This window comes from Pelodiscus sinensis, chromosome 9, assembly GCF_052426305.1.
Source record: "Pelodiscus sinensis isolate ZL-2025 chromosome 9, ASM5242630v1, whole genome shotgun sequence".
NCBI lineage: Eukaryota > Metazoa > Chordata > Testudines > Trionychidae > Pelodiscus > Pelodiscus sinensis.
The window spans coordinates 49508022-49534470 of NC_143060.1; the positions used below are offsets into that span (position 1 = coordinate 49508022).

Sequence of the window (26449 nt, forward strand, 5' to 3'; positions counted from 1 at the left end):
GTAGTACTCACAATACACTTTGATGAATGCATCTTATCCAACTTCATAATTTCATCCCATTTAGTTGCTATAAGGAAATGCCACCATTCCCTTAAATATGTGTGTATATATGTTGAACAAACAAATCTACTTACAGAGAAATACATGTTCATGCATCATACCCCTCAAAATATTTGTAAACTACTTCTCGAGCTGTATATACAGACACTGTTGGCAGTTCCCTTGTGGTGCAGTTAAAACACTTGTCTGTGTTGCAAAACTGCATATGTAAATATTTCATTTTTCTAAAGAAAAAATATAATTAATTGACTATAAAATGCACAAAAGCGCTATGTGAAAATATTCTGTTCAATTGTTCCAGTTCACTGAACCATATGCACAACTCTAGGTGCAGCAAAAACAATTTAAGAGCACTAAATAAAGTTCTATTAACAACAACAACAAAACAAGTTCCTGAATTTTGCTCTAAACTCGTTTCCAACCTGGGCACAGGGCCATTCCAATATTACCTCAGTGCAAAAGGCTTCTTTCAAATTTGTTCTGGACTGATATTATACCATATTTCTTCCTTTAAATGATAACTTCTTTCTTCTAGAAGGTTACTGAGCCAACAATATGTATACTTAGTGTGTCTGAAAACATCAGTAACAATTTTACATATAAACACAGAATACAAAACTTAAATAAATCAGTTTCTGATCTTTAAGAAGAAACCCAACTACTGTATAAAATATTCCAAATAGAGCATTGACTATTGCTTCAACTGCTTTGCAAACTCCCAAAATACCGAAAATTGTTGCTTACATATCAACAATAATTGTTTATTATTAATGATAAAAGAAGTAGAATAATTCTCCATATTTTGATTGTGACCTTTCATACTATAGCTACAGAGTATAATTGTCTGCCCACACATATCAGAACCCTATACTTACAATGAATCTAACAGCTCCTTATATAACACCAGGGATATGCCTGACAACGTTTACTTTTTCTCTTCAGCCATAGGAGGTGTCTCAGGATCGTCTACATTGCAACAATATTTTGAAATAAGTTAGTCTGTGTCTACACAGCATGCAGTTATTTCAAAATACTGTCAAATTGGAGAACTTCTTATTTTGAAATAAGTGCTGTGTAGATCTCCCTATTTTGAAATAAGCTATTTTGAAATAAGATATGCAATTGACGCAGCTCAATTTGCATAGCTTATTTTGAGTTAAGCCCTGCAGTGTATGCATTCTCAGTTACAATCTGCTCTTTAGGCTATTCTTGGAGCACAGTAACTCAGTTCTGCTCCTTGTTGGGGGCATATTGTAAAATGACATTGAGCCCCCAATAAACTGTATTTAAATCACTGATCCTTCCTTGTCTTGTTTTGTACAGATCACGTTGTATGTGAAGAGGAGTTCAAATATGCTATGTTAGCTTTAAATTGTATCTGCCCAGCTACATCTACGCTAATCACCCTGCTGGTTCATACTTCTAGAGGACAGTAAGTATACCCAGACTGATATCACAGCTGCTTTGGAATATACAAGTATATTACAGGACACCATTGTTCAACCTCACTTAATTCAATGGCTCTATTTATATTACAGTACAGAGGAAGGGAAATAATGAACATTTTCCTCACAGTGATTTGTAACACAGATTTTCAGCTTTTTCTTGAACAGTTAGATCTCCTACATTTTAGTACACTTTTCATGAAATGTTGAAATTTTGTGCAAAGTGAAAATGTGAAGCAAAACATTGTTAACAGGTTTTTATCAACGAAAATAGTGGGAAATATAAGGAAAAGATTTGTTTCTAGCTTGATAAATTTAATAGTAAATATTTCAAAATATTTTGCATAGCCCTACTGAAAAACAACAATGAAATTGTGTTAATTATGCATTTGTTAAATAGAACATATTTTGAAATACTGCTTATTTCAGTGAGTACAGTGAGTACAACTGCACTCTTCCCAACAATAAGTCCTGCAATGTTTAGTACCTAATGCTTATGTTTTCAAAAAGCAGAATTACAAGTTAACGGGTAACTTGTAGAACATAACCACAACCCCCCATTAGTAACTTTGCAATATTACACTGTATCAGTGAATCACAGAGCTGGAGAAGGGCGTATGGCCTTGATTTTTCCAAAGTGGCTTTTATTTGTATGAACGCTCAACTTTATTCACCAAGTATATGATTTTCAGAGGCATAGGACACCCATGACTCCAGCTGATATGACATGTGGATGCTCTTCTTTTAAATAAATACATAAATAAATAAATAAGATCTTGTCTAAAGTGGGCCCAATAAATTGAGGCACCCATTTACTTTTGAAAATTATGACCAGTAACTCAAGCCATAAGAACTCAAAACTGTGCCCATCCTGGACAACAGAGAGTATCAGCTTCTTTCTGGCTAATGCAAGGAATGGGGCCATCTCAATATCTGTCAGGGATGGTGTAGGTGGAGCTTGGTCCTGCCTTGAGGGCGGGGGGCTGGACTCGATGACCTCTTGAGGTCCCTTCCAGTCCTATTATTCTATGATTCTATGATTCTATGAATACTATTTTCACTTTGTGCAAGTGAGAGACAGCTCTGGTACTAGATCTACGCAGTCTCTGGATTTGAAATCCAAGAACTTACATTGGTCTCAGTCTGAATGCAGAGGACCAAGTGAGAGACACCCATAATGTTTTCACATTGTCTAGATCTGAGGGCCAGAGCATCAGCTGACATAATCACTTTAGTTTCATTGACTTCTGAGGTACCTCAGTTTAAACCAGCTGAGAATCTGCCCCAATTGAGGAAGTTTCCATTAATGTTCTAGGTTCTAGCAGGAAGAAGAACTGAAGAGATATGGATACTGAGGCTATGTCTAGACTGCAGGCTTCTTTCGGAAGAACCTTTTTTTGGAAGTGATCTTCCTAAAAAACTTCTTGCAAAAGAGAGTGTCCACACACAAAAGCGCATCGAAAAAGTGATCTGCTTTTTCGAAAGATAGTATCCACACCGAATGGACCCTTTCTTGCATGTAAGCTGTAATTACTATGGATGGAGTGACCATCAAGGCATTGGTGCTTTTTCTTCTTTGCTCTTCTTTCGAAAGAACTCTCTCTTCTCCATCCACAAACACCTTTTTCCGAAAGAGCTTTCGGAAGAAGGCTTCTTCCTTGTAGAAAGAGGTTTACCAATGACGGAAAAACCCTTCTGTTCTTTCGATTTACTTGTGGAAGTACATGATTGCAGTGTGGACCTAACTCAGGTTTTGTGGGAAAAACAGCCGTTTTTCCCACAAAACTCTGGAGTGTAGACATACCCTGAATTCCTAATAAGATTCAGACAATCTCCTTTAAACTCATTGAAAATTCCATCTAATTTGTATATTACAGTGAGAACATAAGAGGCGTGTGATTTCTTTCAATAGTTAATTTGTAACTTACTGAAGTACCCTTGTGAGAATAGCACCAACAGAGAGACATATTGAAGTGTATCTTCCAGTACACTGGTGAATGCTTATATTATCAGGACACTTAGGTTTTTACTATAAATATACATTTCATGAAGCTGCCATGGGCACCTTTAATATCCTGACATTGAGCGTGCAGAGGCATATAAGCATCATAAAGGCAATTAGAGTAGTCCCCTGTGATTAGGATCGGGAATACAATATTTGCTGCAGGAAACTTTTGCTACTGTTCTAGAATCTGCTAATAAGAGTACAGTGAAATAGTCTGCATGCCTCCCAAGAACCAAGAGGAATGTATTTGAATGCATTTGCTTGAGCACACAGAATTCAGAGGCTTGAAAAAACAACCTCAAACATTGAAATGTTATACATACATGTAGCTGCTTTTTTAAATAGGGTTCTTCACCTGAAAAGTAATTAACACATGAAAAATTCTCCTCTTCCCCCATCTGGCACTTAAAGCCTTTAGCATTTTATTTACAACTCAGGCAGATTCTCCATTTATAGAAAGTATTGTTTTCTACGTTTCTAGACCATTATACAAACTTAATATAACTGAATGTGAGAATTCTTACTATTATTAGCTGACTTCCTGCTGTAAGGAAGGTTGTTAGAGTAACCGGTTTATGGTCTGATTCTTCACTTTCAAAATTGTCAGTGTTCATTACTGAAAAGATGGAAACTTCTTGTGTTCATAATTGCTAGTCTTATTTTGCATCCTCAACATAGCAAATATGCAGAAACTCATGAGACGAAATAGCGGTGGAAAGATTATAAAAGGTCAAAATGAAATGTTTTTACCTTATTACAATGAGAAAGACAGAACAATTCATTTCTTTTGCATCAATTAAATGTAATCAAAATCAATACATTCCCAAGAAACGTATCAATTTTGACAAAACTGTTCCATCAGAATAATTCACATGAGCACTAGGACACATTATTACTTCTGTGAAATTTTGCAAATTACTTTTTAAAATAGGAAGGACAATTTCATGTTACTAATTGATCCTGCAGTGAAGTCAATAGGAGTCTATCCACTGAATGAGCTTTGGATCTGTTACAAAATGAGATGCTATTTTCTCATTCTTATGCAAATGTTTCCAAGGTTTAGGAGAAGCCGATCATTTCATAGTGCCTCCACTATGCTACTAACTTGATTGGACAACATTGGCCTGTTTAAATGGGACTCCTGATAGTTTGGTTCTGAATCCATGCTGTTTCGTATCTCTGAATCAAAAAACCTGGCTCCAATTGGACCTTAACCACAAATTCTACCCTAAATGTAATCCTGATTCATATATTAACACAATCTTCTTGGATTGGCTCTAACCATGGTATGAATTTAGATATTGCATTCCAAAAAATATTTGTAGTATTAGTTTTCTTTTTGACATGCAGCAGCTATAGAAACCCAGTGTGTGGGTTGGTTTTCTAAAAAAAGAAAAAAATCCTAAAAATACACCAATGCTTTTAGTTTATCATTCCCCTTCAGATGGAAAAGGGGATTTTAAAAAATCAAAATCAAACTTAGATAAAGTTTACTATAAATTACAGCATAATCAACAGAACAACATTAGCCCTCTCACTAACCAGCTGTAAACTACAGCTTTCTTGGCAAGCCCTCTTCACCAGATGGGTCTTTTATTTTATTTTGACCATTTTCCTGTATCTCCAGTTCCTGTTCACTAGTCTCCTGATACCTGTGCTGCCAGCCATAATTGGCTAATTTGGCTCTTCGTAGGGTTCAGAGTTTCCAGCCAGAAAGGATCATCAGCTCATGTAATCTGACCTCACCCAGTTACCTCTAGTTTGCACCTGATAACATTTCAGTTCTCAGGAGACTAGACTGTTGTGTGTCCCACACAGAGAACAAGAAAGGCTGAGGTGCCACCAATGCAATGGAAATAATTGATTACATGAGATATGGCCGAGCAGGAGATCCACTTTTGTTACAAAAGTTGGCAAAATCCTTTTATGGTTCCCTGCAAATGTGACTGTGGAAAAATCTCTTCTCCTACCTCCACCTCTTCCCCACTTCCTCCCCCCAAGTGTGCCCTATCCCCACTCCTCCCCCTCTCCCACAGAACTTCCTGAATGCCATGAATTAGCTGTTTGTGGTGCTCTGGAAGCACTGGAAGGGCAGGGGAGGAGTTAAGCAACTGAAAATGCTGCAGCCTAGGACTACATGAGCTCAGAAGGACTTTTCCAGTAATGACTACATCCAGATACTCAAGGTTGGGGTAGGACCATCCATGAGAACTGAGCGCAGGGAACCTGTGCTTTCCATGACACCCCTGTTGGCACAAAGACAGTATGGAGGGAGAAGCCGTTTTATTTGATTAGAATAAAAGTCAGCCTATATCACTGAAAGAAAGTAGAAGAGTTGTTTGGAAGAAGCAGTCTGCTGAGTCCAGGATGCAATTGAGGCAGATGGAAGGACAAACAAATGGGATATGTTTAGACTACGTGACTCCATCGATGGAGCCATGTAAACTAGTTTACCCAACATAGTCAATGAAGAATCCCCGATTCTTAAAATAAAAATGGCCACTGCACTGTGCCGACAATCAGCTGATCTGGCACAGTGCAGCAGTCTAGAGGCGGATCGGTCGATAAGGGAAGCCTTTGTCGACCACTCCCTTATGCCTCATTAAACGAGGTCTACAGGAGTTGTCAACAAAGGCTTCCCTTGTCGACCGATCCGCGTCTAGACTGACATGCTGAGCTGGATCAGCTGGTTGTCAGCACAGTGTGGAGGCCATTTTTATTTTAATGAAGCGGGGATTATTTAAATCCCCGCTTCACTGACTATGTCAGGTAAACTAGTTTTCATGGCTCCGTCAACGGAGCCATGTAGTCTAGACATAAATATGGAGACCAAAGGGAAGGGAGAGAATGAAAGCTGGAACAACTTGGGTATGGAACTGAGACTTAAGATCTGAGAGGGAAGAAGCTAGTCTTCATTGGGCATTGGTTGAACAAGGAGACAGAGCAGAAACCAGTGGGTGGGTGAATAGAACAGAGGACAGAAGGCACAACTGGTCTGATAAGAAGTGTGTGTATGGATTGAGAATTGGCAATGGCTGAGAAAAGAAGCGGGGACAATGATCCAGGGAATGAGACCAAAAGAATTGCCAAGTGGAGGGAGGGACATTGGATGGAAGGCGTGGGGTGGGAGACTAGAACTGAGAATGGAAGAGGAAAAATGGAGAAACTGGAAATGGCTGGACAAAAGACTGGGATAAGAAGTGGAGAATAGGACTCTATGTAAGAGTTGGAGTGGGGAAGAGATGGGAGAGTTGGAGAGGGTGAGGCAGAAGGGATAGAGCTGTGCTACAAGTGGGGACACAGAAGACTACCCTCCAGGGCCTGGCTTGAGATCCAAGAATTTATACTTTTATAGCCTTTCAGTTTTGTCTGTTGACAGTATTTGTGAAATCCATTGGCAAAGGGCCCCATCCCTCTTTATTATTGACCAACATAGGGTTTGACATCCTTATACTGTCATTAATATTTCCATTAGCTCAACTGGCAGCGGTCTGTGCCGTGGATTTAAAGGTCCCAAGTCTACTGAAGACTGATGTGTCAATATGATACCAACTGATGGAATTTTTTTTCAACTTGCTCAAAAAAAATTGTTCCACTTTAACTGTATGTTAGATTTGAGCTGTTTCATTGAGAAAATTATACTGAGACAGTATAGTCATGCCCAACATTAAAGAACAGTAAGCTGCAAAATCAAATACAGGCAGTCCCCGGGTTACGTACAAGATAGGGACTGTAGGTTTGTTCTTAAGTTGAATTTGTTTGTAAGTCGGAACTGGCGTCCAGATTCAGCCGCTGCTGAAACTGACCAGCAGCTGACTACAGGAAGCCGGAGGCAGAGTTGCTCTGCCCTGGACTTCCTGGAATCAGCCGCTGATCAGTTTCAACAGCGGCTGAATTTGGACGCATGGGACAGAGCAGCGGGGGCGCTGCTGGGTAGGTTCCCACAGCGCCGCACCTCAGCGCTGCAGGGACCAACCCGGCAACACCTCAGCTGCTCTACCCCAGATATCCCCATGTCAGCCCCTGCTGAAACTGATCAGCGGCTGATTCCAGGAAGCCTGGGGCAGAGCAACTCTGCCTCTGGCTTCCTGTAGTCAGCCACTGGTCAGTTTCAGCAGCGGTTGACTTGGGGACACCTGGGGCAGAGCAGCTGGGGTGCTGCTGGGTTGGTCCAGTAGCACCGAGGAGTGGCACTGCGGGACCAACCTGGCAGCACCCCAGCTGCTCTACCCCAGGCATCGTCAGCGAGAAAAGCCTGGTCTGCTGGGGGGGGGGGGGGAAGCACTAGCTGCACCCCCCCCCCCAGCAGACCAGGGAGATGCGGGTGGCGGGACCGCCGAGCAGACCAGGGAGCTCCCCCCAGCAGACCAGGGAGACGGGAAGCAAAGCCTCGGAGGACACCGGCAGCGGGACAGCTGCGGCACGTCTGGGCTGTCCCGCTGCCCGCGTGCTCCGCGGCTTTGCTCCGTGTCTCCCTGGTCTGCTGGGGGAGGCTCCCCCCCCAGCAGACCAGGGAGCCACAGAGCAGCTTTTCTCGCCCCAGAGGATGCGGGTGGCGGGACCGCGGCGCATCTGGGTGTCCCGCCACTCGCGTCCTCCGAGGCGAAAAAAGCCCTGTTCGTAACTGCGGATCCGACATAATTCGGATCCGTGTAACTTGGGGACTGCCTGTAGCAGACAATGGCCTTCTTCACTACACAACCCTGATTTAACCCCTAGAGCAGATCCATTTTAGCTATGGAAGAATGTAGTGAATTAGTTGTTCTCATCTAATTAAAGATGACATCATCATTTATATGCAGAAGATGCATGACAAAGTTTAGTTTTCTGGCATTTCCTATGTTTTGAGTGAGTTAACTTTACAAACTTAACAATGTTCTTTTAATGTAGTTTATATGAATGAGATATTGAATGCAATATTCTAAATTGTATATAATGTGTAATAAGCACCAAAACAGATTACAATTAAAATGGGGGCAATCATATCATATCAAAGTAATTTTTCTTGGTCTTTATCATAAATTAGTTTAATTTTCAATGGAGGAGTTCCAATTCATTCAATATTCATTTCACCTTTGTGTAAAAATCAATCACTAGTTATTGTTGTGATCTGGCATTAATAAATACTTTAAGCATTTACTAATTAAAATTAAAAACAAGCACTTACAATTAGATATAAATAAATTAAAGCCTGAACCTAGAAAGCACTCTTAGGTTAGTCAATAAGGTTGATTTTCTTTTGTAAAAAGGGCCCTTTAAAATGATCTTCTACTTAATCCTTTCCTTTTCAAATCATGCCCTTCATTGCATTCCTAAAAACTTGTTTGGTGTATTGCATCTTACTAATACCAGTAAAATAACAGTGCTTCATGGTTTCCCCAGTGTTTCAGTGTCTTCCCTACAATAGGAAACCAGTTTACATGAATTGCTTGTACAAGTTAGAACTCCCTGGTCTGGCACCCATGAGACTTGACCTGGAGGAGGGATTTTGTCCGACAAGGGAAAGCCAGCTCCCCCGTTGCCCTGTTGGTCCAGCTGTCCCCCACCATGCGCCGGCATTTCAAAGGGGGACTCCAGCTGACCCCGGGCTCCGCATTGCACTACATAGCGTGATTAATCATGATTATGTTTTTTTAATTGCTTGACAGCTGTACTTAGAATTCAATGGACTTAAGATTTTGTTTTGGGGGAGGATTCTTGGTTAAATCTGATAATGGCAAAAATGACTGCTAATAATTACAATATCTTTAATTATAAATAGACTAGAAGTGATTCAGCTGAACTTTTTTTTTTAATTTTACACAGTTTAAAGTATATATTATGGCATAAAAATATTTCAAAATCTGTTTTCCCTCTACCATATCAATATAATTGACAAAAATGAGGGGCAGATTTCCACTGTTTTCTTTATCACATTGTCTTTCATTCCAACCATTTAAAAAGATAGGCTTTGTTTGAGCATTGATATTGAAATGAGCTATATTCCTGTGCACCTGGTTCCTGTTTCAATATTATTACACGCCCCCAAAATAAACTTTATTATATGGCGTTTAAATCCCCAGAACTACTGGCATAGAAAGAGAGCTATATCATGTAATGATCTGCAATATGTAGTAGGCTTGATCTCTCATATTTTTGCAGTCCATCCAGTTAAAGCCAAATGGAAGTTTTCCTGAATAAGAAATTCAGTATTAGGCTTATAATAGGCCCATGTCTAACAGGTCACAACTAAAACAAATGTGGTCACTTTATTTCAGGCTCTAGACAAATGTGCTGAATTTGCCGAGTAACATGACTTTGTTCAAGTGAAAGGTGAGCATGTGGAGGGGTAGGAAGATAGGGAATGAAGCAGGGAGATGAGGAAGCAACAGTAGCCAAAGAAGAAAACACATCCCTTGAATGCCTCCATATAAAGATGCACTCCTCCTCAGTTCTGTTGCTATTGACTCCCTCTGCTCCTGTCTAACATGGGCTGAAGCACAGCTTCTCTCTGGTGTTCCACTAACAAATACTGCAAACAGACAACCCATATGGAGTTCAAGTGGTCAGTTTCACCCATTTGTTAACACAAAAATTACTTGGAGGATGGGGAAGAGGAAAAAAATACAGAATATAGCCATAATACAAGAAAGACTTAGCAGAAGAACAGCAGATAAGAACAAGAAAGAGTATGAGCAGCAATTTATTTTATTTTGATTCAGTTAGTAAAAGAGCTGGTCAATCCTGAAACATTGCTGGTAAATATCTTACAAATTCGATTCTGTTCTTCATTTTGAGCATGTACAAATTCAGATAATTGCCTTTGTTGTTGTGATGTGAGGAATGGCTGCTCTTTCTTCAAAGTACCATGTTCACATACAAAGATTCATGCATCGTCAACAGTTTTTTTTAATTGCTCTTTGTTACTCTCCTATTTAAAAAGTCCCATTCATTTAGGTCAGGGAGCAGAAACAATACTGTGTGTGCAATCCTGGCATCACTGAATTCACTATAAAAAGTTCCATTGACTTCAACAGATTTAATTTCATGCCAGGTGTCTCGTGTGACCATTTCCCAACAGGAATAATGTCAAGAAATCAGATGAATGTAACAGTTCATAAATTAAAATTAGTCCAAACGATTTTTCAAGCTAGCTGGTGAACAGCTTCAACATTTACCCTGGTATATACCAAAATTGGATTGTGAAAAAAAGATAAATTTGCTATGAATATTACACAGTTTGTCACTTCCAATGTATACAACTGGTTTCTGACAATCCCAGAGATGAAAAAGTCTACCAAAAATTAAATGCATGGGTTGCAAAGCTTGCAGAAAAATAAGTGTTGTGTTGCATCAGCTTACTTATGTTTCCACAAGAAAAAATATGTAGGTTTTAAACATACTTATATGTACATGAAACTCATCTTCATCTCTGATTTCTCTACAAAGTTTTCTAAACAATATGGATTTAGATAAAATTGTCATTGAAATTAATAGGAGCTTCCACAGACATTAGTGTGAATTGCCTTGAGCCTCTCTATGAATACACTCAGAGTTGAGCAGGGTAGATATCAGTAACTCATTGTATAATATGAGATGACTCAAATGAGTAAAGTTGAGCATGGGGGGAGTTTTTCATCTAAAAGCCTTTTGTGTATCAGATTTAAAAACTGACCATCTTTATAGATTTTTAGCCTAACAGTCTGTTACTAGAACTTATTATAGACAAACCTGTTGGAAGATAATAGCATTTCTGAATTGATGAACTTCATGTGATCTTTGCAGAACAGCACCCTGGGAAGCTTTTAGACATCTAACTGGAATCAAGCAGACTTTAACCAGGTGAAACATTTTATTTTAGGGGGAAAAAGTAAAATATACCACTACTTTATTTTAGTATTACTTTTCTAGATTTGTTATTCTGTTATCTCACGATACTTTGTCTATCAGTAACAATCCATTAAATATGGTTAAATATTTCTTTACTACTTCTATATCAGTTTAGAATTACATTAATTCTTCAAAAGTTACATCTGGAAATATAACCTCTCACTGATGATGCAAAAAATCTCCCTGGCTCTGAATAGATATCGTGTATTCAGTAGTAAAGGGATTGCTAATGGAATAAGAAGCCTTTCAGCCTTTAAATAACTGGATCACTCACACAGATCAGTTTCAGGATGGCACAATCTTTAGAAACTATGGATTTCAATTTGGTTTTATAATCTTGAGTGTCATTTTATAATCTTGAGTGTCATTGATTCCCAAAAAAAGATATAAACAGAAATTATCCAGCTGTTGTTGTTAGTGGCATAACCACTGTGAGGAAAAGAATGTAAATGTTTGAAGCATACTTATTTTGTATCATCCAATGCAATGTTTAAAGAATGCACTGTTGAGGCACTTTAGGGTTTTTGTTTGGTTGGTTGGTTGATTTTTTTTTAAAGATTGTGCTTCACAGAGTATCAAGGCAGAAAAGAAAAGCAAAAACACGCTGGGGCAGAAATATAATCTGTAAAAAGATTGGTAGTTATGTGGATTTTACAGGGCATTGCCCAGGTCCTTCAAGGAAGGGAGCTGGCGGCGAGCGGGACACAGGAATCAGGGAACAGCCTTGGGGGTGTGGATGGCTCAGGGCTGGGGGCTGTCAATGTGGGAGGATGCTAGAGTGAGGATTGGGGGATGAGGAAGGGCAAGGTATAGGTGCAGGAATGAGGACAGGGGATTGGTAGAACTAAGGAGAGGGAAGAGGCTTGGAGGTAAGGGTATCCACTGGCTTCTCTCTGTGGGTGCCCCAGGGCACCAAGGGGCTTGTCCATGGGAGAGGGGGATGTCTGCGCAATCAGCCTGGTGGCTTGTCCCTAGGAGCCAGGCTGGGACAGAACCGCTCCAGGGTGGGGGGACCTGCATAGGCTGGCCCTGCCAGTGCTCCCCACATTGGGTTCTTGGGAGCATGGAGGGGTCACACAGGCAGGTTAGGAGAGGGTGGGTGTATGGGGGGAGGCGGTGGGCTTTCTCCCCCAACCGCCATCTGGCAAGGCCTTCTTCCCGTCTGGCAGAGGGTTTTCCCAGTGGGACCTTCCCCCCTGTGCCTTCTCTGCCCCCCATCTGGAGTGGAATTCTCTTCCCCCTGCTCTGTCCAGCATGGCTTTCTCTCCCTCCCCCCGTCGGGCGGGGCTTTTTCTCTCACCCCTTCTGAAGGGCCTTTTCTGCTACCCTCCTCCTGTCTGGCAAGGCCTTTTCTTCCTTCCTCCATTGTGGAAGAAAACGTCCTCACTCTGAGTTTGTAAGAAACAAGTAGCCAAAGGCAGTTTTATTACGAGCTGCAGCAAGGGAAAAACTGGTTCGGACAGGGGGGGATCCCCCCCCCGAGGCAGATCTTCGAATACAAGCAATTATGAAGCAGTTTATATACTGTCTATTAGATATAATAACAATAACAATTAGTCTCCTTCCCATTACAAACTCCAATGGCTAACAGTTATTTAATTCCACCCAGATGCTCCTTATCTCAAGGTCCCTGCCAGAGTCAGCATTCTATTCTTATCTCCGTATGGAGGCGAGAGGCAAAGGCAGCGTCTAATTACAGATCTCACGTTGTCAGGCCACAGACTTAGCCTGACTTTTGCTCTCTTGTTAACAAGACCAAGATGGCTGCAAACAAATTCCCTTATTCCCTTTTCCTGCCTCCACAATCCCCCTTTTGTGCTTACAGCACAACTATCTTTCTAAACCTTTATTTTCATTAAACATTGCATAATTAGTACAAACATAAAAGCTATTTCTATTACTACATCTTTTACAAGAGCAAATATGAAACCTTTAATAAGCAAAAGCAATATAATCATTAATATCCCCAATATAATTCTATGATGGGGCTGTTCTATAATTTTAGTAACATAACACAACATATCATAATTAATAACCAAATTAGGGAGGGCAGGTACATGCTAATGGTACCTGTCCATAAGCACAGAGTCCAGATCAGAGGGAGAAACCCAAACCACTCTCACAAGTTTCTCCTTGGCAATATACAATACTTCACTTCTTTCACTAAGGTCAGTTCTTAATGTCCTTTTGTAGTCAGAAATCTTTGGGCTTTGGCGGTGTCAGAGGAGTGGACTTTTCCTCTTTTTTTTTCTTGAAACAGTCGTGGTTCAGCATCATGCAGGGGAGAGGTTACCAGCACATCACCCTGTAATATTTTGGTTCTTCTGGTGTCCTGCAGGTAGGAAAGCAGGACCAGAAGAGAGAGGCTTATCAGCAATCGGGGTAGGATCATTTCGAGATGGAGGGATCTTTTTGCAGTGAGAAGCATTGGCCAACAATCAGTTCTTGGCACATCACAGCGGCGTTGGTGGCTAGCAAAACTTGGTAAAGGTCTTTCTAGAGCGGTCTTTCGCTGATGGACATAAGAGTCTCTATCCTCTGAGTTAAAAGCCAGATAGCTCCTTTGGAACCAACGTTATTTCCTAGGAATAAAGCAAATCGTAAAAACAATCCTGCACAGTTGTTTGGTATCAGCCTTATCAAAATGAGGCCCTTTGGAATGTGGTTGCCAGGGGAACCAGGGTCACAGTAACTGTTGAACTGTTTTACTTCCCAAGCTGGCCTAATACTTTGAGTTTGTCAGTTCTCAGCAAGATACCACGGATTGCCTCAGTTTACTCCTATAGTTCCTTTCTCTTGACTTTGGGGTTCTCCTTAACCCACCAGGTTAAATACAATTTAAGGGGTTTTAATTTACTCTGGAAGTATGAGTACAGCACCAGCACTGTTATAAATGTTATAATCGAAACTTCCCACATAATTTGACAAACACTATTCAACTCCATCTTTAAGATATTTCATCGCCTTACTGGCGCTGCCCATGATTATAGGTTTGACCTCTACTGCCTGGTTGAGTGCTGCAGAGGAAGGTGTTTGGCATGGTCCATGGTGTTTCCCTATCTATGTGTACCTCAGATGGCCAGCCCCGATATATCTTTGGGCATTGGCCACCAACTCCTCGATCTTCGCCTGCAGGGCCAGTAAACCCTCCTCTAGGTACTTACTTCCGCCGTGCCACTCAGAATCTCATGTTAGGTTACTCATCACTGCCGAAGTGCAATAGAGCCACATTCCATCAAAGGTCAGGATCATCCGGCGAGGGGCTGTTATACACAAAAATGGATATGTAGAGGGGCAGGATGGAGTGATCTGTCTGGGTAGTCAAACACCAGTAGGTACCGTTTATTTGGACCAGCTCGATGTTTTTGTTTCTCTGAGACAACCACATCAAACCTAGGCAGATTCGTCATGATGTTAAATGGGCAGGTACATAAAATTTCCTTATCAAAGTGGGTGCAACAATCCCTGGGTATAGGGAGGCTCCCACACCTTCAGAATAAGCAATGCCCTCGACTCTATCTATATGCTCCTGCTTTGGTACAGGCAGGGAGGTTACCATTTTGATCTGATTTGAATGAGGAATCCCCAGAGGGGCCAAAAACAAAAGGTTATACTATGCTCTGTCCAGGTGGGCCTTTGGGTCCTCATGGATTCTCTACTTCCCCACTCCCATGGGTAGGCACGGGGGAGATGGGAACTCACCACCATAACGGCTGGGTGGTCAAAGCTATCCTATTCTTCAATACTGGCCTTCTAATACCTTTAATTTAGTTCCATTAATTAACAATCCAATTAATCTCTGGTCCAAATATCTGGTTAGGTTTAGTGAAATGGACACAGAGCTGGACAGATCCTTCAAACTATTCAGGATCAATCGGTTGGCTTGGCTGGTGTCTGGGCCTTTACGGGCACTGGATATTACTGCATTTACCAGCCTGGATTCTCATACAATTTCTGGGCTATGATATAAGTGTTGCTGACAGAGTTTCCAGGCCCAAACCAATCTGCGATGGTATCTGCTAAGCCCCTTCGTTGCCTAATCAGGCACTTGCCAATTTGATTAGCCAGTCTAGCACACAGCTGGTTTATACCAGTGTGGAACATCACCAAGGTAAGGACCAGTGACAGTTGTCCTGGTTCTGAGACGGGTCTGTTCAGGGCATGATGCGCAATTGAGAGGCTCTATTTTGTCCTTAAGGACCTGGTTAATAATATCCAAATGAGGGCAAGTTAGCAATGGCCATTGTTTAACAAATGACAGCCATGCCTCAGGGGTTACCTTTGTCTGGGCTTTAAGTGGTAAGCCCAGTGGGAATCAATAGGTCCAACTTCAGTGGCCTAATGTTGGTGTTTAGCTTCTTTCCCACAATATTCCATACAAACTTTAACTCAGAGGACTGTGTATTCTTTGTCCTCGTAGTGTTCATGTTGTTACAATAAACAAAATAATTCTGTGTGAATGAGGGGAGGCCCAAGGCCGTGTATTCCCCATTGCTATTAGTGTGTATTTGTTCTATGTATGTGACTTGAAGGAGGTTACATTGACTAGGGTCACTGTTTCTCTTATAGGACTAAGCATGGTTCACAGATGTTTAATTGTTAACCCATGCAATTCCATAATTTTTGAGGCCTTTTAAGGCATCAGGCACCAATGAGTAGCAGGGCAAGTAGCTGTTATTGCAATGGTGAGGTTACTAGTTTCCTCATTGTTGTGGGCATCTTTACTTAAATATGCTGATGTCTCACTTGCCCGTGTTGTTTCTTATAGATTTCTTATTATCTCTGGCCAAACCACTTTATGGTTGGTGTGCAAATTTGCAGAAGCTAAATATTTCATTTGTGTAGCCATTAAAGCAAAACCAATCCGATGGGGGAGAGGGCTGGTACCCCACTCCCAGTCCTTCTGTTCACGTGATGCACTCCTTGCTTCCTTCCAGTTCCTTTTTTGTTCACCTATGGAGACATTGTTAACTTTCTCCTAGCCTAAACAATTACCAAACTATTATCCTTTCACTGAATTTTAAAGTTGCCAATTGACTAAGTTTAGCGTTGCCAATTGATTGGGCCCAATTATTAATTTTGTTGGTTTAAATTAATGCTTCTGCTTTACTCAAATTATCCTTTCATTAAAACAATATCCTACACACAACAATATTTGCAATACGTATTACAATTAAGATACACAAGACAAACTTGGACAGAACACAAACTTATTATGTCATGACACAGAACCATAGTTTTTTTGTTGTTGTTGAATGTTGTTTGTTGTTTTTCTTCAGCTGGCACCAGTGCTTTCTGATGATCTGAAAGACAAGAAAACATTTCTACCCCCGTCGGGGTGGTCCATTATAACTTAAAATACTGCCTAAGATCTGTTAGGGGAACCTGTTACAGCTAGTTCCTTACCACTTCCATGGGCAAGTGAGTTGCAACTTTCCGAAAACAAAGGCGCTTCATCGGTACTCGTGACCTTCCACTCCCTTGAATTACCTCTAGAGTTGCTAGACCTCCCCAACAGTGGCATGCCTCAGTTTCCCTCTTGTACCACAGATCAGGCTTAGTGTGTGAAGCTATAATGCTTTTCCTTAGCACAAGGTGTTGGTCAGTTATTGTTCCAGCAAGCAAAAAGCTTTTCTTTTCCTGAAAAGAATCATATACAGTGTTACTTATTAAGACTATAGTAATAATATTGACATTAAATTTTGTTAAATGGGTGCTTATAAATATTTTGTTTGTATTTGGACAATTTACTTGAGGGGACAGGTGTTTTATATTCCTTTGAAATAGCCAGGCAGCCTGTATTCACATATAATGTTGGATTTGAAAGCAAGCCAAAAGTGTTATCAACTCAGCCTTGAACAGAGACACAGTGAAGTTTCAGGGCTTGGATTCTTAAAACAATGATTTGTTTTCTTAAAGAGTAAATTTAACCTTAAGGATTGAATGTATAGATTTCATTCTTTTATACAGTTAACCAGTTAAGTGTCAATAGAATTCCTTATTTTCCTTTTGCAGATTTAACAAAAGTGTCTGTAGCCAAATAGTTAAATTTGATTGTTTCTTTGCCTGGATTATTGAAAAAGGCTGAAAGAAATAAGGAGTCACTTTTTAAAGCAGGTTTCCCTTCATATATTACAACAATCGCTTAATTCCTTCTACGCTCCCACAGAGTCCATTTTTCACCTTCACATACCCTCAAATCACTTGTTTCGTCCTTCCAAAGAAAACGTTTCTCATTCCTATTAATTTAACTTTCCAGTGACTGTATTCCTACTTTCCTTATTCCTTCCACTATGCCCATAGGGCTCCAAACCTTTTGCCTTCCCCTTTCACATGCTTTTTCCTTCTTATGATCTGTCCTGATTCCTGCTAAATGACCTTTTTTTTTTCAATGACACAGGTTTATCCAGTATTAATGTGGTAAGGAGGGTGGGCTTTCCCATTAGCCCCCACACCTCCTAATTCTTTTCAATAGGTAAATCCAAATATGTATTATTGCAGTCAGCTATTACTAATTTTGAACTTCTCAGTAAAGGGTTTTCATTACATCCATGCTGCAGCAGTTGATCTATGCTGCTGACTCTGGGGTGGATCACTCGACCATGCTCTGTAAGGAGATTTATTTTGCAGAATGTGTCTCCTTGTTAGGGCAGATTTAGCTTCTAGTGATTACATCTTCAAATTCACTTTTAGGTTACCTCCTCCCACTAGTTGACTTTTAGGGTGGCTTTTTTTTTCTGGACGGCCCCCAATTGTGCATTGTGAAACATCCTTGGGTAGCCTGGAATTCCAGCCAGAGAGGCTGTAGTTATCTATTCGCTAACAAGGGCTTGAGAATTTCCTAAAGTTGCTTTGCAGCCCTTTCCTACTCCTGCGTTGTGTTCTGTGTATATGTTTCCAACCAAAATGCCTAGGGTCAATATGGCTTGATGGTAGGCGGGCATTCCTTCCTTGAGAATTTGGAGGAATACTTCCCACAAGCTGTTAAGTCTATTCCAAAACTCAGTGTTTTGCTTTGGATCGGACAAATTTGTAACTAGAGCCCGTTCTTCCAAAGGGAAGATCTGACACCTTTCAATTATCTTCTGTGCCTCCTCTCTATCTTCAGTAATGTGTGGTAAGGGCCCATATAGGGCTGGGCATAGAGAGGAGTAGAGGGGGTAATGTTGGGTCAAATTCCCCCCTAAGCTTGGGAGAGGCTGGGCACTTGCATGTAAGTTACATTTCTCACTGCAGGGTGGATTTTTGCTTTTTTGAGCTTCAATCTCATCCCTCAGGGCTTTAATTTCTTTCTCTGTCAATCTGTCAAATGCTTACAGGTCCTTGGACCATGATGCACGTACATGTAGTACGCAGGAGTGGCTTTTGGCGGTGTGAGGGGTATGCTTAGACTGACCCCATCCATTTTAGTCATTCAGGGGAGCATCCTGTCCACTCCCCGTCTGTTCAGTGGCTTATAGGAAACTAAATCTACACACTCCAAAGAAGGGGTCTGCTGGGTCTAGAGTGTCAGACCTTATCAGCAGCTCATGAAATCTCTGAGGGGGTCAGAGGGAGGACTGCCCGTATGCTGTCTGCTTCGTTGGGCTCACGCCATCTGAACTTCTTGAATCTGCAGCAAGGTCAGACGCAAATAACTGCCTCTGGCTACTTGTTGCTTAAACACAACGCAGAGTGAAGGCTTGTTTTCTTCCACACCATCTAGCAGGGAAGTTTCCCCCTCATCCAGCAGGGCCTTTCCTTACCCCACCCCTATCTGACAGGGACTTTTTCTCCCTCTTTTCCCCTGTCAAGCAGGATCTTCTATCTTTATTGCATACAGAAGGGCTCCCACCTCCCCTCCCTACCCATCTGACAGGGCATTCTCCCCCTCCAGTTGGCTGGCTGGGCTTATTCTTCCCTCTCATCCAGCAGGGACCATTTCTTCACCACCCATCCTGTGGTGCCTTCTCCTCCCTGCATCCGGTGGGGCTTTTTTTCCCCTACTGTATAGCTCTCCCCTGGGCTCACTGCCTCTTCTGAACAGCTCCCTCCCTTTTTTGGGTCTGCACATCCTAAACTCAAAACTCCAGTCATCTGAAGAAGTGGGCTGTGCCCATGAAAGCTCATGATACCATCTACATGTTTTGTTAGTCTATAAAGTGCTACCAGACCATTTGTTGTTTTTTAAGTTTATCCTGTACAGACTAACTTGGCTACCCCCTGAAGTTCCCTTTCCATGTCATAGAAAACAATCCCATTCCATGCACTTCCTGTTTTCCTAGCAGAACCAAACTCTGACCTTGCTATAAGTTAGAAGAAGAGGAAGGTGAATACCAAATTTGGTGATTCCAGCTCTTACCATTTAGGAGGAGTTCTTGAACAAACAAACTCAGAGACAGACAGACAGATGCACATTTCTAAAATATATAGATAGATTTTCAGTGAGGCAACATAGCAAATAAAAATGGATTGATGTTACTGGTCCTAAAGGTATGCATTTATTGATGAGCTGAAATAGAAATATATAACATGAATCAGATTAAGTTTTAATTGACTCGATCAATGTGAAAAGGTTATAACTATGCAAAAAATAGCTAGAAAAGGCTCCTAATGTTTGAATTTGAACAAGAAAGAAGGATACTATGGTATTGTAATTTTGGTAACATTTGACAGAAAGACTCTTGTTCCTTCCTAGAACTTCTAGCGTGTCTTAGTAATTTAAAAAAGCACATTACTAAGGGTATATTGACACTGCAGCTGGGAGAGAGCCTAGCAGTTCAGATACCCAAACGCATACTAGCTCTGTATCAAGCTAACATATCAAATATGCAGGGTGTGTGTGAAGGGTGCAAACGTACTCCTCATGGACCCTCAAGTAAGCATGCTTCGGCTGGCAGGAGCGGCATGCTGCCAAAGCCTCCCTCCCAATGCTCTAGCTGTCCAGGAGAAGGCTGGGGCTGATTTTCCCCCCTTTCTCTCTCTGGAGCGAGGCCTAGCCCCACCCCCAGCCTTACTCCTGGAGGAGAGAGGAAATCAGCTCCAACCTTCCACCAGCCAGCCAGCCAGAGCACACTTACTTGGGGGACCATGGAGAAGGGGGGGGGAGAGGTACATTCACACCCCTGTGGTCCACATTTACAAAAAAAGCACACACACACCCCAGTGATAGAAATGTAGCCGTGTTTTTCTTCCACTATTTGATCTGAGGAAGTGGGTCTGGCCCACGAAAGCTCATCATCTAATAAACCATCTTGTTAGTCTTTAAAGTGCTACATTGTCCTGCATTTTGCTTCACACACACCCCAGAAATTCCTGCTTGTAGGCCTGCTGCATAACATGCATTTACCTACAATATCCTCAGTATTTCATCTGAGAATTGGAAAGATTAATATATTTTTAAACAGAGCAGCAAGGTGAAATAGACATTCATTGAGAAATGTATATTTCCTGAATCAAGTAGGTGAAATCATTCAAAATCATACATTTTAATGACAAAATTCTTCATTAACAGAAACAAAACATTTGTATATTAGGTGTTGGAAAGACTTATAAGTTTCAGAAAAAAAGGCAAAAACATTGGTTGGTACATTGAAAATGTTTCAAAAATTGTTTCAACAATTTCCAACAACATCTTTGAGGCTGTATTTTGATCTCTACTCCTCAAGATAATTACTTATATCCTGATCACCAAGACCTTGGTCATGCAGAAGGATCCATGCAGGGAGATTATAAGATAATATGGAGTGCCACTAAAGTTATTGGAGTTCCACAGGGACACAGGGTGGGTCTGCATTGTCTGAAGCCATAGAATCTAATCCTACATTGCAAAGATGGATGGCTGAGCCCATGTTCTTCATGACTTTGTATGGGCACAAGCAGCCCACCTAGTTGATGTGAAGTAAAAAGGTCAGGAAGGATTTAGTTTGAAAAACAAGTGGTCTATTCTGAACTGGGGAGTCTAAGTGAAGAAGGAGATAGGAATAAACATGTAACTAAATAGCCCTATCTAGGATTAGGGTAAAAAACTAAACTTAGTAAAACCAACACAGAAAATATGATATCTTGCTCAGTGCCAAATTGGCATACATTTGCTAAAAGTCAATAGTACATGAGGCGAGTTACCCTGTTAACTGGACATCACCCCACTAGTTCTTTTGAAAATGTCTTAATAATCTTTATTTATGATTAAATTCAAGATATTTTGCAGAGTCTGAATGGCCTATTTGTATTAATGGAAATAATATGCCAACTGCAATTAGTTACTTACTGTGAGCACATCTACACTACATGGAAAATCAACACTGCCATGGTCGATCTTTTGGGATTTGATTTAGAGGGTGTAGTATAGACCCGCTAGACTGACTTCAAAGGGGCCTCCATCAGTGACAGTATTCCTGCTTCTCGTGAGTAGTAAGGGACACTGACAGGAGCATTTGTTCCTGTCAGCCTCCTGCTGTGTGGATAGCACGGAAATGTTATTTAAGGTATGTCAACTCCAGCTATATAATCTACGTAACTGGAGTAGCATATCTTACTTCTACTTTCCCCTGTAGAGTAGACTAGGCCTATGACTGGGTTTCTTGGAATTCATATTGTGTCTTCTTTTCACTATAAAGAAAAAGTGTAGAGACACTTAACAAACCCATTACTTTAGAAAAGAAAATGTTTCTTAATTAATATAAATTAATATCAGTTCATCCTTGCCACTAAGAAAATACTTTTCAGTTTAGCTCATCGAGCCTTTCTAAGGGACATCTGTAGAAACGATTGCCAATAGATACTGCTGTTATAAATGAGATTTTTTTACATATTCTCATTATCTGTGTGTTTCAGGGAGGGTCAACAATCACCAGAACAGTGGCAGAAAATGTACGGCAGATGCTCTGGTAATGAAGTATATCACATAAATCTGGAGGACAGTACATTTTTTGCTGAATATGAGGGAAAGAGTTTCACATATGCTTCTTTCCATGCACATAAAAAGTATGTTTCTTATTGGAGGATTGTAAATTCAAATGAATCTTTATGTACATTGTGTCCCTAGACTAAATATTTTACTGTACTGTTCCATGGTGTCATTGCCATCTTATGAAATGTTTTGCTTCTGATTTTCAATGGTTGCTGAATCTTGCAAAATTTATGGGAATTTTGTATTCTCCTGCCAGTTTTGAGTATCAATTGAAAACTATTTTTGGTCTGGATGTACCAGCCTAACCTTAAGGCAAAAGCAGATTAGTTCTAAGTAGTCTGGTAGCAAAAGTGAATAGCACATGTGGTCAGAAGTTACCAGAGGTGTCCTGACAGGTATCTTGCTCTGTCCACTGACGGTAACTGTGCATGTGTTCCCCCTGAATGTTGCACTGGTTCTGCACAGGTAGCCAGCATAGCAGACTCTGAGAGAACCCCCAAAAGCCACAAAATCAGATAAGAAACTAGGGCATCATGCCAGGTTTATTGTCAAGGAAATACAGCCTTAGTATCCAGCAGACCCTACCAGACCACTAACGCATGTATGCTTGTGGTAATGGATTAGCTCAGTCAGCAGCAGGACTTTCCGCTGCCCTGTAAGCTAGACAAGGACAGCTCCCCTAGGATACCTTTTTATACACAGGTAAATAACAAGTTACACACTACTGGTGATGTATCAGGTTACCGCCCTCTGTCGTACCTAGCTACCACCTTGCACATAGTGCTTCAGTCAAAACATTGCTATCTACAATTCGGTCATCCTAGATCCTATCCTGAGCCTGGGTCAATATATGCCTGAGAGTGTGTTAGTAACAAGATGTCTCCTAATGAGGTGTGATGTTACCTTCCTTCTGGAATGTGCTTACAGACCACTTAGTATCACTTAGGATCAGTGTTTCTGCAATATCAGACTTCTTCTTGACAAGCTACATGAGCCAGACCTGCCTCCAGCTCATGGCTTAGCTTTGCTTTATATTAGTCCTGACCATTGGCCAGGCCTCAGAACTCAGACCAGGCCTGTGGCTTATGTGTTAGGCCCTCATCTTACTACATCACAATCAGGAGATCAACATCTTGATGTGGGAGTGGTCAAAACTAGATATTCAATACATCCTTTCCCTAGCCAATATGACTTGAAGACTTTCTCCCTGGATATAATCTGAAGAATAATTAAAATATCTTCTCTGTAGGATCTGGACCTTGCTTAGCTGTCAAAAGCTAAATATATATTTGGTGAATCATCAGCAAAATTCATGTGGCTATGATGTGGCGGTGGCAGTGCACAGAATGGATGCTTGCAAATCTTCCTCTGTCAAGAAGGATTATGGGAAGATTTAGGTTTTTTTTAAATTACTCAAAATTGCATTTTTCAACCTCATTTGTCATAAGCATTGTACTCTACTTCCTTCAACCTCAGCCTGACAAGATTTCTATAAAAGCATATCTTTCTCCTTTGTGACTCCACCATGGAAGTCATCTTGTTGTCTATTGGTGCAAGGTTGTAATTTCCCAGGATCTTTTAAGTATCTCCTCATTTCTGACAAAATTCAAGCAATGAATATTAAGAATATACCATAGATTTGCATACTAAAAAAAGTTTAGCATACTCTCCTCAGTTGTTTTTAAATGTCAGGTTTATGATTCATGTGACAGGATTGTCATCACTACCGCACTGAACACTTGGATCTTATAACACGTATATAGTTGTCATGTAGACATCCCATCAAACAGTCCTTTTAAAATGCTGAAATGTCACTGATGCAAGGCCAATCCGATGTGGAAGTTCTTCAGTTATTGAATCTCCTTCTGTAAACCAATTACCCAGCTAAAATGAATTACTCATTCAGTGCCATTGTCATCTTCATAGAGCATTGGCAAGTTATTGGTTTGTTTTAAAGGAGGCATGAATAGTTTTGTTTTTTGTTTTTTTTACCCAAGCCTTAAGTCTCATAGATTTTACAGGGTTTTATGACACTTCCAGCATTAGCTGTAGTTGGTCATTGTCTCTCCCCATAAGTAAATATTATCTTCATAGTTGTTGTTGTTTGTCCATCGTATTTGAAGAGGACCTTGACATCTAACGGGTTGTGGACTGTCCATGGTGTGTCCGCAAATGGCTGATAAGGCCGATACGGGCACGGAATGTTCTGCCACATGTCGGGCAGACATGTGTGGGCACCACTGTTGCAGCTTTTACAACTCTGGCTTTACGGAGTGCTTGCTTCTCTTGTGCTATGGTTGTCCTTCTGCCTTCAGATGTTTGACAGCCTTGGTAGATCAGCATGTGCCATGTTGATCGGTCTTGTGCCAGGGTCTCCCAGGAGGTGGTGTCAATATCCAAGGACTTGAGAGAGGCTTTAAGCGTATCTTTGTATCGCTTCTTTTGTCCCCCGTGCGATCGCTTCCCTTGAAACAGCTCACCATAGAAGAGCTGTTTAGGGATGCGATGATCTGGCATCCTTGCAACATGGCCTGCCCAGCGTGTCTGAGCTTTCATCAGCAGGGTGTAAACTGACGGCAGACCTGCTCTAGAAAGGACTTCTGTGTCTGGCACCTTATCCTGCCACCGGATCCTCAGAAGTCTGCGGAGGCAAATCATGTGGAAGTGGTTCAGTTGCCTAGCGTGCCTCCTGTATACAGTCCAAGTCTCACTGGCATACATCAAGGTAGTTAACACTACTGCTCGATAGACTTTAAGCTTTGTAGCAAGGCTTATTCCACGGCGGTCCCACACTTTGGTCAGCAGTCTGCCGAATGCAGAGCTTGCCTTGGCGACTCTGCAGTTGACCTCGATGTCAATTGTCACTGAGTGGGAGAGGGTGCTGCCAAGATATGTAAATTGGTCCACTGCTTGCAGCTTTTGTCCCTTCACTGTGATGGTGGGCACTTGATGTTGAGCTTTCGGAGCTGGCTGGTGCATCACTTTGGTTTTCTTTGTGTTGATGAGAAGGCCGAAGTTGTCGCATGCTGCTGCGAATTTGTCCATGCTGGCTTGCATTTCCTGCTCTGATCCAGCATTCAGGGTGCAGTCATCAGCAAAAAGGAGATCTCGTAGCACAGTCTCCTTTATCTTGGTGACAGCCTGGAGTCTTCGCAGGTTAAACAGTTTCCCATCGGTCCTGTATCTCAGTCTGATTCCCAAGGAACTGTTCTGAAAGGCGTCTGACAGCATGGCTGAAAACATTATGCTGAACAGGGTCGGTGCCAGCACACACCCTTGCTTGACGCCGTTTGTGACGGGAAAGGCCTTTAAAGATTATTTCATTAGGGCTGTCAAATGATTGAAAAAAATGATTAATCTTACTTTTATACAATAATAATAGGACCATTTATTTTAAATGTTTTGGATGTTTTCTATATTTTCAAATAATATTGATTTAAATTACATCACAGAATACAAAGTATACTGCGCTCACTTTATTTTTTATTAAAAAGCAAAAAACCTATTTCTCAATTAATCTCCTTCATTTACTAAAGTAATCATTTTTATGAATTGTTTATATGAATGTTAAACTTACAAATATAGAATTAAGTACAAAAATAAATGTATTAAAATAAAACAATATCAAACTTTAGAGCTTACAGGTCCACTCAGTCCTACTTCTTGTTCAACCAATTGCTCAGACAAACAAATTTGGTTACAATTTGAAGGAGATAATGCCAGATGCTTCTTGTTCACAGTGTCACACAGAAGTGACAACAGGCATTCATGTGGTACTGTTGACGTTGGTTTTGTAAGGTACTTATGTGCCAGAAACACTAGAGACTCATATGTCCTTTCATGCTTCAACCACTATGCCAAAGGACATGTGTCCGTGCTGATGATGGGTTCTGTTTGATAATAATCCAAAGCAGTGCAGACTGATTCACATTCATTTTCATCATCTGTGTCAGATGACACCAGCAGAAGGTTTTTTTTTTCCTTTGGTGATCCATGTTGTATAGTTTCCAAATAAGAGTGTTGCTCTTCTAAGACTTCTCAAAACATGCTCCACACCTTGTCCCTCACAGATTTTGAATGGCACTTCAGATTTTTGAGCCTTGGTAGAGTGCTGTAGCTCTCTTTAGAAATGTCACATTGGTGCCTTCTTTGCATTTTATCAAATCAGTTGTGAAAGCA

At 41.0% G+C, this 26449-nt stretch overlaps 1 protein-coding gene across 4 annotated transcripts in view; it reads left to right on the forward strand.

The window, feature by feature from the left end:
• KCNT2 (potassium sodium-activated channel subfamily T member 2) overlaps positions 1-26449 on the forward strand; it is a 322338-nt gene that overhangs the window by 186455 nt on the left and 109434 nt on the right. For 2 of the 4 annotated variants that reach the window (XM_075936723.2, XM_075936724.2), the window contains exons 15-17: positions 1384-1492; positions 11275-11331; positions 22195-22344. In XM_075936723.2, coding sequence (XP_075792838.1) covers positions 1384-1492; positions 11275-11331; positions 22195-22344 — 316 coding nt within the window. The remainder of the gene's footprint in view (positions 1-1383; positions 1493-11274; positions 11332-22194; positions 22345-26449) is intronic. The other 2 variants (XM_075936725.2, XM_075936726.2) reach the window with 1 other exon arrangement.